Source organism: Anabas testudineus, chromosome 8 (genome assembly GCF_900324465.2).
Source record: "Anabas testudineus chromosome 8, fAnaTes1.2, whole genome shotgun sequence".
NCBI classification, from domain to species: domain Eukaryota; kingdom Metazoa; phylum Chordata; class Actinopteri; order Anabantiformes; family Anabantidae; genus Anabas; species Anabas testudineus.
In genome coordinates this window covers 3688889-3702392 of record NC_046617.1, presented here as the reverse complement: position 1 = coordinate 3702392, position 13504 = coordinate 3688889, and the positions used below count along the sequence as shown (strand labels likewise).

At 38.3% G+C, this 13504-nt stretch overlaps 1 protein-coding gene across 1 annotated transcript in view; it reads right to left on the bottom strand.

The window, feature by feature from the left end:
* Positions 1 to 649: 649 nt before the first annotated feature.
* cpt1cb (carnitine palmitoyltransferase 1Cb) overlaps positions 650 to 13504 on the bottom strand; it is a 30688-nt gene continuing 17833 nt past the window's right edge. The window contains exons 13-19 of the mRNA XM_026347040.1: positions 13259 to 13375; positions 10223 to 10387; positions 9871 to 9999; positions 9552 to 9707; positions 5073 to 5186; positions 4832 to 4924; positions 650 to 2869 (exon numbers count right to left, since the gene is read on the bottom strand). Of these exons, the coding sequence (XP_026202825.1) occupies positions 2723 to 2869; positions 4832 to 4924; positions 5073 to 5186; positions 9552 to 9707; positions 9871 to 9999; positions 10223 to 10387; positions 13259 to 13375 (921 nt within the window). The 3' untranslated portion in view covers positions 650 to 2722. The remainder of the gene's footprint in view (positions 2870 to 4831; positions 4925 to 5072; positions 5187 to 9551; positions 9708 to 9870; positions 10000 to 10222; positions 10388 to 13258; positions 13376 to 13504) is intronic.

The following is a 13504-nucleotide window of genomic DNA, read 5'->3' as shown; positions in this document are numbered from 1 at the left end:
GACCTTCATCTGCACCGGTTACTAATTTCTGACGTCTGCCAAAATAAGAGTTTGAGATACACTGATCTGTTTGTCTCTTCTACTCTGGATCTGATGTAGCCTTTAAGGATTTGTCCAGTTCAATAAAGTTAGACACACAAACATGCATTTCTGGTGCAATTAGTCGATTCATGGAAAGAAGGAAACCTGAAAGTGCCTGAATACAAGTGTTATACTTAATAAGCCTCATTAATGTAATAATTACATTATTATTATTATTATTATACAGTTTGGGTTAAAAAGAGTTAGGCCAACCCCTTAACTTTACTATAGGCCAGTTTCATGAAGAGGACACTGTTTTATTTCATGCATAGAGCAAAAATAACAATTAACCTTTTAACATTTAATATTCTCAGCAGCATACATAAATATATATATATTTTTAGCAAAACATTACTTATATTGAAAGTGTTTCTTTCACACTTTCAAGTTCAGTTCGTTCCGTACAACATGGAGCAGTAATGTGCGTTGTATGAAGTCATGTTTTGTTCCGTAGAATAAGAAATGAGAACTGAGAAGTTCACAGAACTGGTATCATTTCCACATATACTCAAATGACTTCATAAAACCATTTGACTGCATACATAATACGCAGATTGCAGATGCAATGTAATATCACCAAATCTTTTATTGTACATCACAAGCCATCACCATTTGTAAAAGACTGTCTTTACAAAATCCACAGTTTAACAAGTAAAAAAATACAAATAAAAGTTACTACTACAATACCTATGTATTGTCATCAAAATGATTTAGCATAACATTATTATTAAGTATTATACCATGTTCCACAGAAATAATAAACTGTATCCCACAATTTTGTAAAGTCAAAAGATGGAAATGTTAAAGTTGCCTTTAGCCCTTAAATTGTAAAGTTGCTACTAAATGTTAGCTTTACTGTTTTTTTTTTTTTAGTGCCGCTTATTCCATCACATTTGATAAAGTAGCTAAACTGAAGTTCTAATCAGCAACAGGATAATTTTAAATATAGCAGCACATTAAGAAGCCCTTAATGAAGACACCAATGGTTTTCTATAAATACTGAAGGCAGGAGAGGACATGGGTAATTTAAGATGATTTTAAAGTTTATTTATGTGTTATTATGATAAATAGGACAAGTAGGATCACCTATCAATATTTTTAGGATTAATTGAAAATAATTAAACACTGATAAAAGGAAAACAAAGGTAGAAAAGAACATGTTTTTAATGACTGGAGAGAGGTAGAGAAGTTGTTAGTGTACATTACTGCAGATGTAGAAACGTGTGGCCGCTCTGGCCTTTAAAAGTTTCATTGGTTAGTTGGTTTGGGTGTTGAACCTGAGACAAAAAGAGAATCTAATGTGGTACATGGTTATTATTACAATACAGTTAGACAGAAGATCGATAACAGGAGCAGAGGTGTAGCGGAAGAACAATGAATAAAGAGGACACGCTTTGTGTCCAGGTCATTTTATGAGGAGGAAACTTAAATAAGTCTTATCTGGCCGTTCGTATTTGTTTTACGTGTTGAAGTAAATGATTTATTAGCTCACTCAGCCATTTGGTTTCTACCACTATGTCACAGTAGTGAGAAAATCATACGACCACAATCCGACTTGTTCTGCATCCTAATTTACACACAGAGACCAGAGTTAAACCACATGTGGTAAGAGTAACACATTTCCATCACCTGTTAGATGATGACTATACAACAGCAAAGCAAAGTAACGAAGTGTGAGGGATAGAATCCATTTGACTGGCTTTAAGGTTTCCAGGATAGGTGAAAGCATGAAATTAACAACATGGTAGGAAGTGGGATTAAATGACAGCTCCTACACAAACTGCAGCAAGTCTTCTTACATGCAGCAGCCTGTAACACATGTTCGATCACAGTTTGCAGCATATTGAAACAGGAGACGTGAAGTTTCACACATTTCCTTCCTTCACTTTAAATGAGATTTAGAGACTGAATTCTTTTTTCCTGTTCTGACAGATTCTTTCATTTCTCTTAAAGACTTCCTTCTTACAGCAAATCCTGAACAAAGACCTTTGTTCCCGCCTCCTTAAAATACACCCACTACGGGGTTGATATCCTCTGAAGAAACCGGGAATCACAAACATTTTGCATTCTTTTATTTGTCTACTGAATCTATCATGGACAGAGCTCAGATCAGTTATCTGCATGTTAGAACATAATACATGTGGGAGACAGCCTCTCATGTTCTTATTCAAAGAATGTAAAGGTTAGGTGTGGCAGCTCTGTGATGCAAGTACATATTTCTTTTTGTTTTTTGTTTTTTTTTGTTTGTTTTTTTTAGCTGAGCAGCAGATAAAAAAAGTTCATCAGATCATTAACTAACAGAGTTCCTTGCTTCTTCGGTATATTGTGTTTTATGTTGACTGAATTGGGCCCCTAGACACAGAGTGTTGCTTTCAAATGCCGGCAGGGTCAGAGGTTAGGATCTGGCATCCGCCCTGTTGAAGTGGGCTGGAAGCTTCAATTGAGTTCACTCCTAAAATTCACTTTCATCATTAATGACTGGCTTTATGTCCTAAGTTACATAAGGAGTTGTTATCTATCTGTTATATTAGCTGTCAACATTATCACTTCGTTCCTAGATAATGGGCTTTAGATGGTTTCTATACAGATGTCTGTCTTCAGGCTAATATTCGTCCACACAATGGGGTGCTTTAAACCGTATTCAGAGAAGCTTCTTGGCCTGGGGCTGGGGCTGGGGCTGGGGCTGGGCTGTGCCTCTGGAAGACGAGGGGGTTTTGGAGTCAGCGGAGACGAGAGCCATGATGTCATGGAGGGCTTTACTTATTTGAGCTCCAAATCTGTGAGAATCCTAAAATGAAGAAAATCACACAAGAAAAAAGTGTGAAAAGGTACAAGGTTATTAATATCATACAGTTAGAGTAGAGACAACAGAAAACAGGAGCAGAGGTGTAGCGGAAGAGCAATGAACAAACACGCTTTGTGTCAGTGTGGGATGTCCAGGTCATTTTAAGAGGAGGAAACTTATCTGGTCGTTCGGGTTTGTTTTACGTGTTGAAGTAAATGATTTATTAGCTCACTCAGCCATTTGGTTTCTACCACTATGTCACAGTAGTGAGAAAATCATACGACCACAATCCGACTTGTTCTGCATCCTAATTTACACACAGAGACCAGAGTTAAACCACATGTGGTAAGAGTAACACATTTCCATCACCTGTTAGATGATGACTATACATGCAGAGCTCACATCAAGTATCTGCATGTCAGAACCTAACATATCTGGGCGGAAGCTTCTCATTTTCTTAATCAAACAATGTGAAGGTTAGATGTGGAGATGTAGATGTTTTTTTTTTTTGCTGATCAGCAAAGTTCATCAGATTATTAACTAACAAAGAGCTCCTTGCTTCTTGGGTGTATTGTGTTTCCTGCTGACTGAATTGGGCCCCTTGCCACATACCAGTGGGTGTTATAATTCGACACCAGCACATCTAATCATCCTTCATGAGGTGATGATTAAGTGATCAGAGGAATCCAGGAGTGGTGTACCGTTTCATTTAATGTGGAAAACAGGTGGAGAGCAGCCAAAACGCATGAAGGCAGTGATTACAAATCAGAGTTACTTAATCGAATACTGATTTCTAAATGTTCTTTAGTGATTTCTAGTGAAGAAAGACTACTCTTTTTTAAAAATATAAACGAGTACGTGAAAAGGGAACTGAAAACAGCCAGCGAAGCACTGGGAAGTTTGTCCCGTCCTGTCATGTGCTCTGTGGTGTCTAAATGAATGGAAGAGGACTGAGGGGGAACATATTCCTGAAAAGCCAGACAGGACAGCCAGTCTGCATTATTACCAACCAGTCCAGTGAAAAGTTAACTTAATATCAGAACTGTTGCTGTGTCACAATTGCAATGGATATTTTGGAGTGAATAATTAAGTTAAATGCTCCCACAATATGTTATACAACATGGGTTACACAACGTGCAGTGGGATTTAGCAAATGATATATGGTCTGCACTTATATATTGCTTCTCTACCTACCTGGTATTCAAAGCTTCTCATTCACCCATGAGCAACAACACAATTCCCAACATTCCACTGTCACACACGTTTTTACTTGAAACTTCAAACTGGCTGACATGCATGAGTGCAAAATGGAAATATGCTACGACGACTGGGATCTTAATGTGAACATAATGTTAAGTCGTGCGAGGACAATACAGCAAATCAACAGCACTCACACAGTGCATACTAAAAGAAATCTGTAGTAGGTTCGTGTGTGTTCAGATGATAGTTCAATAGTCAAACAGCTTCAGGGGAAGTGCATCAGATATAAAACTAAAGTTGTTAGAACCTCCTCCCCCACAGAGCATTTCCTCAGAGACATGTTGCTGTGTGAGAAGATTTTCTATTCCCAAAAGAGGGATGGGAAGCAGTAACCATTTATTTTTAATGCAGTCTAAACTATTTTGTCTAAAGCATGGTTATCAGCAGAGATCTGGTCCCAAACCAAACTTTGACAGATACAGTTAGCCCAGTCTGTCTCTGTTGGCCTATTGCTTGCCATGAGTTGGTAGTCTTACTTTTCTGCAGGTAATAGAATCTCTGAGCCAACAATGATTTACAACTAGAGTAACAGATTATAGTGCTGAGAACTTTAAATTCTGACAGACTTATGGTTCCTCCAATCTGTTTGAGGTTAATGGGCATTACTAGTACCACTGTGATCCCTCCCCCCCATTGCTGTCAAACAACTACAGTACTATTTCAAATTACATTCGCACTTGAATATTTCTGTGTGCTTTTACTTACAGTCTCACTGCAGGAGTATTTGGATGACACATGGAAGTTGATCATATCCTCACCCACAATGATGTATGAAACCCCATACCCATCATCAGCAACCTGGCATTATCACAGAGAGCAAATGAAATGGTTACTAAAGCTTCACACATCAGCTTACAACTATTTACAGCATTAATTTCAGCTTCTGACTTAAAACAAACAAACGCTTGCCAGCTACATTTGAAGTAACATAGTGTGTGTCACTCACAGGTCCAAACCCTCCACCCAGAGATATAAAGTCGGGGTTGTTCTTCAGGTCAAATAGCTCCATCTGCTGAACTGGGGTCTGACTGGTGGAGAGACGCCAAGGCTCAGACAAAACCTGGAACGTGTGAAGGAGGAAAAGAAAAAAAACCTCAGGAGTCTTTAGGCAAGACCGTCTTACACTTACCTTGTAAGTCACTTTGGATAAATGCCAAATGACTAAATGTAAAATACATTCACGTGTGTCTTTCTCACAGTTTTTACAATATAGCAGGTAATAAATCACCACAGACACATCTGCACTTGTCATGTTCTTGCCATTGTGAGAATAAATCAACAACTGTCAGTTTTTCTTCTTATGCACTGTTGGTGTTGCGGGTACATTTACACTCAATTATTGTTCACAGAAAGACTGATTACATCACTGCCCTTTTGTGCTGTGGCTTGGTAACTGGATCTCCTGGTTTCTAGGTATTAACAGTCTTTTAAGTCTTAAGTACATGGCACGCATGAACTAGCCATCTGCCAAACTTAGAAATTCCGCAATTGGCTCCTTAAGCATTTATTCTTTTTCTTTTTTTTTTGTCCCAGTGATTTCATGTTGGCCCAGTCATGTCGTATTTTGAGCCACACCCTTACCCCTCTATAGCAGGTACACTGACACATCAAAGGAGGTGGGATGATTGCAAGAAGAGCTAAAATTTTTAAAGCTGCTTTTAAAGCATTTACATTTACTCAAAGCGACTTACACGTCTTATAAAGGCAAACAAAATATCTAAGTCAAGAAGAAAAACATGAAGTGCAAGTGCAGGATTGGATTTTTTCCATCATTTTTTTTTTAAATAATGATTTAAGTGTATAGAAAGTTGAGGAAGAGGATTAGTTGTGCATTAGCACCAAGACCGACTAACCTGCCAAAGGTAAATGGTCTGCACTTATACAGTGCTTTTCTACCTTACTGGTACTCAATGCACTGCCTCTCATTCACCCGCTCGCACACACACTACACTGATGGCAGAGCTGCATCGGTGTGTGTGTGTGTGTGTGTGTGTGTGTGTGTGTGTGTGTGTGTGTGTGAGAGTGTGAGTGTGTGTGTGTGTGTGAGTGTGTGTGTGTGTGTGTGTGTGTGTGTGTGTGTGTGTGTGAGAGAGTGTGTGTGTGTGTGTGTGTGTGTGTGTGTGTGTGTGTGTGTGTGTGTGTGTGTGAGTGTGAATGTGGTGCCTGTAAAGAGCCAGCTCAGAAGAAATGAAACAAATGTGAACAGAAAAAATACAAAGACAAAATGAACTATTGTGGCACTGGACAACCTAACTTTCTTTTTTCAAACATAGACTACTTAGCCAAGGTAGCTAAGGTAGGTATGTAGTGTTTTACAAGTGCAAATCCTGAACTGCAAACCATACTTAAGTAAAAGTATGTACTTGTTTAAACAAGAAAATATACCTTAGTATTAAAAGAAAAAGTAACTACCGCTTGTAGTTAAGGTAACAGACTATAATAGGATGCATTTTAGTGAGGATTAATTCAAAGATATTTTTTTAACTTGTTTGTATGTTTGGTTTTATCCAAACCACAGTCTAAACCTGACTCAAATTGTTACAAGTTGCAAATCCTCATAATTTAGAACTGGACCCATTATATATTTGGTACTTCTACATGTATTTATACACAAAAATCTATTTCCCTTAGACATATTTATCTACAGTAGTAGCTGTACTTGCATTTATTGTAAATTGTATTCATTTATAAACCATCATATTTTTAAGTTCCAACTAGCAACCAAAGCTCTCACATTACTGTAGTGCAGTTAAAAGTACAATATTTTCCCCTCTCTCTTTTATTAGAGTACAAGTATAAATTGACATGAAAACAAAAAACAACAGGACATATTTAAAGTAAACTGATGAATATATTTAAGGACAGAACAAATGTGGTCGAATTTACTGTGTGGCAGAAGCAATAAATGTAACAGCTAATGTAAAATCCATAACTCTAATGGTCCAAGTGCAGTGCATGGCCTAGGGATGGAAGGTATAATATTATCTCATCCAGTAAACAAAGAATTAACGTGTAATACGATACTGTTAATCTTGATAACAGCAGGAAGTGTGTTAGCTATTCTGCAAGATTTAAGCACATTGCAGGAATGTAGGCATACATCCCAATTCCCTTAATTCCCTTCCCAATTCTTTTACTGAACCAACACACCCCTTTAATGGTCGATTGGCTGCAGCTGATCACACAGATCTGAAACTGCATCGTCAGCACAGTTTAATACTGAAATGCAGGTATACCAGTAAATTAGAAGCAGGTTTTTTTTTTGTTTCAAGATCCATCATCTGGATCATAACCTTTAGTTTTTTGTGACCAGAGAGTTTCTCAACTTTCCTTATTCACTAAAATCAAAATGCAGCTGTTTAACATCTGTAATTTACTATTATAAATAACATCGTTATTGAAACGGGGAGAATGTGAACATGCAAATTAATAGTGTAGAAATGAAATGCTAATAACAACTAAACATGTTTGTCATTATAATTAGGAGTATTCAAGTCTAAATGAATAACACACTGAGGACAGTAACAATACAGAAGCAGGTTTTAATAATGAGCAGATGTTGGCATAAGAAAAAGAAATAAATGCTGTGGAAACAGTGGTGACTTTATTCAATTTGGACATACCTTCTGTTTTTCTGATTTATCCTATCCTGTTTACCCTTGTTTTATAGGTCACATCTCAGCTCAGAACACTCAAACATACCCCCTGACTGAACATTATATTTGTTGACTTAGATGAAGATCCGATTACCTTTTATGACAAATTAATGCAGAAAACCACGTAAAGTTCTATCCAATAGTCTAAGAGCAGGTTTCTTAACCACTTCTTTGCATTTATTATTTTATATATTTTACTTTCTATGTAATGGTTAGCTTTATTTGAGAGGGGTCCCTTCATCAGAGGAAGGACAGAGGATTAAAAAGAGAAATTGTTAAAGCAGAAAGAGACGGGACAGGAGACCAGTACAACGTCCCATTTGAAGAGAGGGTGCCTACACTATTATTGGGCTTCAATAATGGACCAATGACATGGTCTACTCGTACAGTATATAGTGCTTTTCTACCTTACTGTTATTCAAAGCACTTTTACACTGCTTCTCATTCAACCTTTTCCACACAAGCGCGCACACGCGCACACACACACACACACACACACACACACACACACACACACACACACACACACACACACACACACACACACCGATGGCAGAGCTGCCATGCAGCTCACCTGACTCCCCGGGGACAACTTGGGGTTCAGTATCTTGCCCAAGGACACTGACACGTGAAAGGAGGAGCTGGGAATCGAACCAGCGATCCCATGATTGGTAAACAACTGGGCTACCAGGCATTCCTAAGTTTGCCAGTGATATACAACATTAACATCTACATTATATTTCTGATCAATTTGGTGTTAAAAGCTAGGGAGTGGGTGGTCCCTACTCAAACATGATGGAAGTTTATGGCTTTATTGATTGTGAAGTCAAGTAGGTGCAAAAGGAGACATTTTAAATTAATATAATGTAAATAGAGGAAAATGAGGTTTTTACAGTTCTGCTAATGTTCTATACAAACAGACTGACAGGGTTGAGATCACTTACAAATGTCTTTTTTTTTTTGCGAAGAAAAACACATTTTTATGCAATTCACAAATTTAACCATGCAAAAATGTAAATGGTTCTTTAAAAATGATCTATTAATAGCTACTGTGAGTCCTCTGCATCAGTAACTCCTGGTGTGGCTGCTATTTTAAGTTAATCATTTTATAAGCCTAATGGATTATTACTACTTATTACTATTGTTAATACTTATTTATGTATTCTTAAGTAGAGAGTAGAATATGGCAGCGCAGCCTGTGTGCCTACCACTGTTTGGGTTGGACTTAATCCAAACCAAGCCACTAAGGATATGACTAAGGGTACTTAATCTTTTTGTCTGGGTACTTAATCATTACTCATGGGTCAAAGGATCCTACAACTGAAACCAAAGGAGATAAATGTCAGAGATTTATAAATTAACCTTTAACTTCTCGAATATGTACTTAGTAAATCATTGTATGTTGTGCTGATGGAAGTTTAGTGGTTACAAAATATCCAAACGTTTAAAATGTTGGTGTGCAGCAATTCACCGTCAGCATCAAAGCACCAAATCATAAAAGAGGCAGCAAAAACAAGCCAGGATATCCTGCTGGAATCAGTATTCTGATGGATATCACACCAGCACCACTGGAGATACATTCATGTGTAAAGGAGGGGTAACTGGCACAAAGTAAAAAAAAAAAAAAAAAAACCAAAACAAACAAAAAAACCCCAGTTCAACAATGAGAACAATATGCTGTGACCTAAATACACAAGTTTGGAGTAGCTGAGAAAACCAGATAAGAGCTATGTAACAACTACTGTATAGAACTAAAATTAAACACTTACCTCTTTAAGGAACGGTGAATCAACCCCTAGGTACTTAGAGACCACATACAGGCAGAACAAGTGTCTGTCGATTCCAGCTCCAGTCATCGCCATTCGATAAAGGTTCTGGTGTCTCTCTGAAGCCAGTCGGAAGAGACGCCTGCAGTGGTCCTCTGCCTGCCAAAGCAAATCAGAGTTTCACTGACTCTCTAAAATAAAGCGACAAACCACCAACAAACTTTACCTTCAAAAGACAAAGAGCTCAAAATAAAGTCAGAATTAAAAAGTATATTGTAGAGTGTATTTTATTATAATCAGGAGTAATGATGACGAACTTCACCTCTCCACCTTCTAGAGCTTTGACAAAGGCACAGCTTTCATTGGAGCAGGAACGCACGGTCTCTGTCCGGCCCTCTCTGAACAGACGAGTCATTGACGCCTCGTAGGTGAGAGAGAAACCACCACGATCCTGTAGTAAAAAAAAGCATTAGACTCTTTCAGACACGCACACCTGTTTGTTTGTTACTCTGACGTCATCAAAAAAAAGCAGAGAAGGGCACATTTGGCACAGAGCAGCCAGGCTGGAGACAGGCGTGAAACGTGCATATTTAGTCTGTGTGTGTGTGTGTGTGTGTGTGTGTGTGTGTGTGTGTGTGTGTGTGTGTGTGTGTGTGTGTCTCTTAAGGTATTACCCTGTAGTAAGCCAACTGTAGTCCAATCTGTATGAATGCATCTGGGCTGATGCGAAGCTTCTTGATCCGTCCCTTTCCAAACTCCCTGAAAGGGAACACGTGGCAGTCCACATCATCTGCCAGCGCTTGGGCAAGAGCCAGAGAGCTGCTCACCTGAGCCTGCACCTGAGAGAGGAGAGACACTTTTCACCAACAGTATATATTTGTCTGGCTCTACTTAAGAAAAACATTTAAAGCATACTTTGACAGTAAGTAGTTCCCACTGTGACACTGAGTAAAGTCTGACCAGTCTAATTAGTTTAGTACAACCAACATGATTTGTCATGACCTAAAGGCCTTAAATTAAAGCAAAAAAACTTGCTTTGTAACTTTGTTACAACTATACTGCATAATTTGGTTACCCACAACAAAATAAAAGACGACATGACCTGAGAAGGAAACATCACTTTACAGGTGAATGACTGACTTCTCTGAACCGTAGTCTATGTCTAGGCTTTTAATGTCTAATGTTATTTAGAAAGTATTTTTCAAGCATAAGTAAAGTGCTATCCAGACTACGATGATTACAAAATTGATCTTATTGCAATTATATGCCTTTGTTGTGAAAAGAAGAAAGAATCTAATTGGTTGTCAGATGAAATAAACTTCCTTCCAGGCATTTCAGAGATAAAACAGTGATGAGAATAAGAACCTTGAGGTTTGACCACTAAAATCTATTCCTTTCATCATTGAGTTCAATGGATGTTAGTGCCAGATTGGAAGAGATCCCCTACAGGCATTTCTGTGAAACGACATTGGCGAGAATGAACATACTTCAGACATGAGATCGCAGTGATCCTGGCCTTTGACCTTTGCACAGCAAAAGCAAATAAGCTCATCACTGAGTCCAAGTGGACATCTGTGCCCAAATTGCACTCAAGTAACCAGGTTACCGTCGGCCTTCTGGAGTAAGCCGACTTCCCACCTGTCAATCAGGTAACCTTGTTACCATAATCATGGTAGGAGATTAGAGCACCTGATTTCCTCAGGTGGATTTTTCCCAGAGAACTCTGATTACTCTGCCATATAGATGCAAAATTAGATTTCAAATCAGCTTTTTACAAGAGTGCATGTGCATAACAAAGGCTTTCAGAACTCAATACAAAGCAATGCTGCTATGTTATTAAATCAAGTCTGTACACGATCCGATTAAAACTAAAACCATCAACAAGTGCCCAATAGATGTCTAAGCAGCTGAATAGAGTAGTGGTAAGGTCACCGCCGTCTATGTGGCCACCAAAGTCTAATCCGGTCATCCTTAAGACATTTCTTAGCACTCACTGCAATAGAGGTGTAAAAAAGAAGCAGAGCACATACAGCAGAATTGCTCGTGCTTTTAAAGCATTGCTCATAGTTTCAGTGTTTCCTCTTCTGTTAGCAGGGGGTTTACATGAAACCAAATGTCATCTCAGAAAACGAAAAACGGGAAATCCCTGGCTTTTCCTTTCCCTTTCAATAGAGCCCCCATTCTGATGTTTGAATAGCCCACATGATACCCCACAGTGAACCACTGGAATTTTGGTATTAGAAACCACCTCACTGCCCACATCACAGCAGGGTGGTGTTTGTTTACCTAGTTGCCTCCTTGATTAATGTTTATCCTACCAAATGCTCTCATTGCACTATGTACAAGCAGACCTCCTACAATTGTTATCTTACTCTCTTATCTGGGTGGGACTACTCTGCAAGTAGTGCACTGATGTTTTGATAGTAGCCCCACACTACACAAAAAAAAAAAAAAGCTATATTTTTGTTTTGTCAGTATAAAAGAAATACCAAAATACAAGATTGTTACATACTGTCACATTGGAAAGAATTACATCAAGGCATTTACATATTGAGGTCACAATAACCTTGATATTTGACGTTTTTAGGAGAAACAGGTGGCAATGTCACCAATTTACCTTTGAGCCCAGTGGACATTTGTGCCAGATCTGAAGTTCTTGAGATTTCACAATCACAAGAATAGAACAGAAAAAAAGAAAACATACTAGTACAAATACTAATGTAACAAAATACTTTTGGTTTCCAGTTGTAAGATTTTTGTTTCCTTTTTGAAATGAAAAATAAAATGCTTTGTGTTTTACACAATTATGAATAGAATGGAAAGAAAAAATTAACATAAATACTAATGTCACAAACTACTTTCGGTTTCTAGTTGTAAAATGTTTAATTCCTTTTAAGATGAAAAAATGCTTTGTGTTTCGCACAATGAACAAGGAAACAGCTTTATAATTACATCACTGTTTGGAGCATTTTCATTTTCAGTGGATTCAGAGATATTATTCTTCTCTAAGAACTGATAGGGATAATTAATTGAGTGTTCTGCTGTACAACAAAGCCAAAATGTGTCACGGGTAGGGTTCTGGAAAGTGAAGTGGAAGTGGAAGAGTTTGGAAGCATGTGACTTGTATGTATTATATTTTGTAGGAGCAGCTCATTCCCCAGACAGCTACCAAAACAATTGTGGCAGTTTCCTCTCTTTGATCATGAAGGCTGATAGGGAATACACGTTTGGCTTTCTCTGCATCAGGATGTCAGAGACAAGTTTAAGCCACACTGGAGGAAGAAGATTAGGCCCGGCTCATTTGGGCCAAACTGAAACAAAGTAATTTAACTGAAGTGCACACGATATTGACATAGAGCTGTGCAATTATAATAGTGATGCACATGCAGTTCCTGTTTTCCCCACATCTGGCATGGCCACAACATTATATTATAACTGATGAAAATAATGTGTGAAGAAGACTACTATACTCTGGGACGACTGCCAAAATTAATTCCAGTGTTCCTCAAGTGGCTCAAAGACAACATGGAACAACATGGAAAATGTTGCATGCATGGTTGTGGGACCTGTGCCTCCTTGAACAGGAAGGTACAAGTAAGTGAATGAAAACATTCAGACCAAGTTCCGCATAGTGTACAGAATTGTCATAACTATTTGTCCGGACCCAAATGCACACCAGTGAGTGAATGCAGAGCTGCATGTGTACATACCTCTGTGGGGATGTCCCAGGTGAGCCGCTGAGGGTGAGGTAGTGAGCGGTCAATCTCGCCCTTGCAGTGACCATCCTCAGTATAGCCCAGGTGGAAGGCATCTGTGGCCAGTGTGAACTGAAACAGTGGTTCATATGTTAATAATAAAAATAATAATAATAATAATAATAATTAAATCCAGATACACAGTACTGCACAGCAAACAATAAAAAAAACCTCTATCCATCCTTTTTAAAATATCCATTT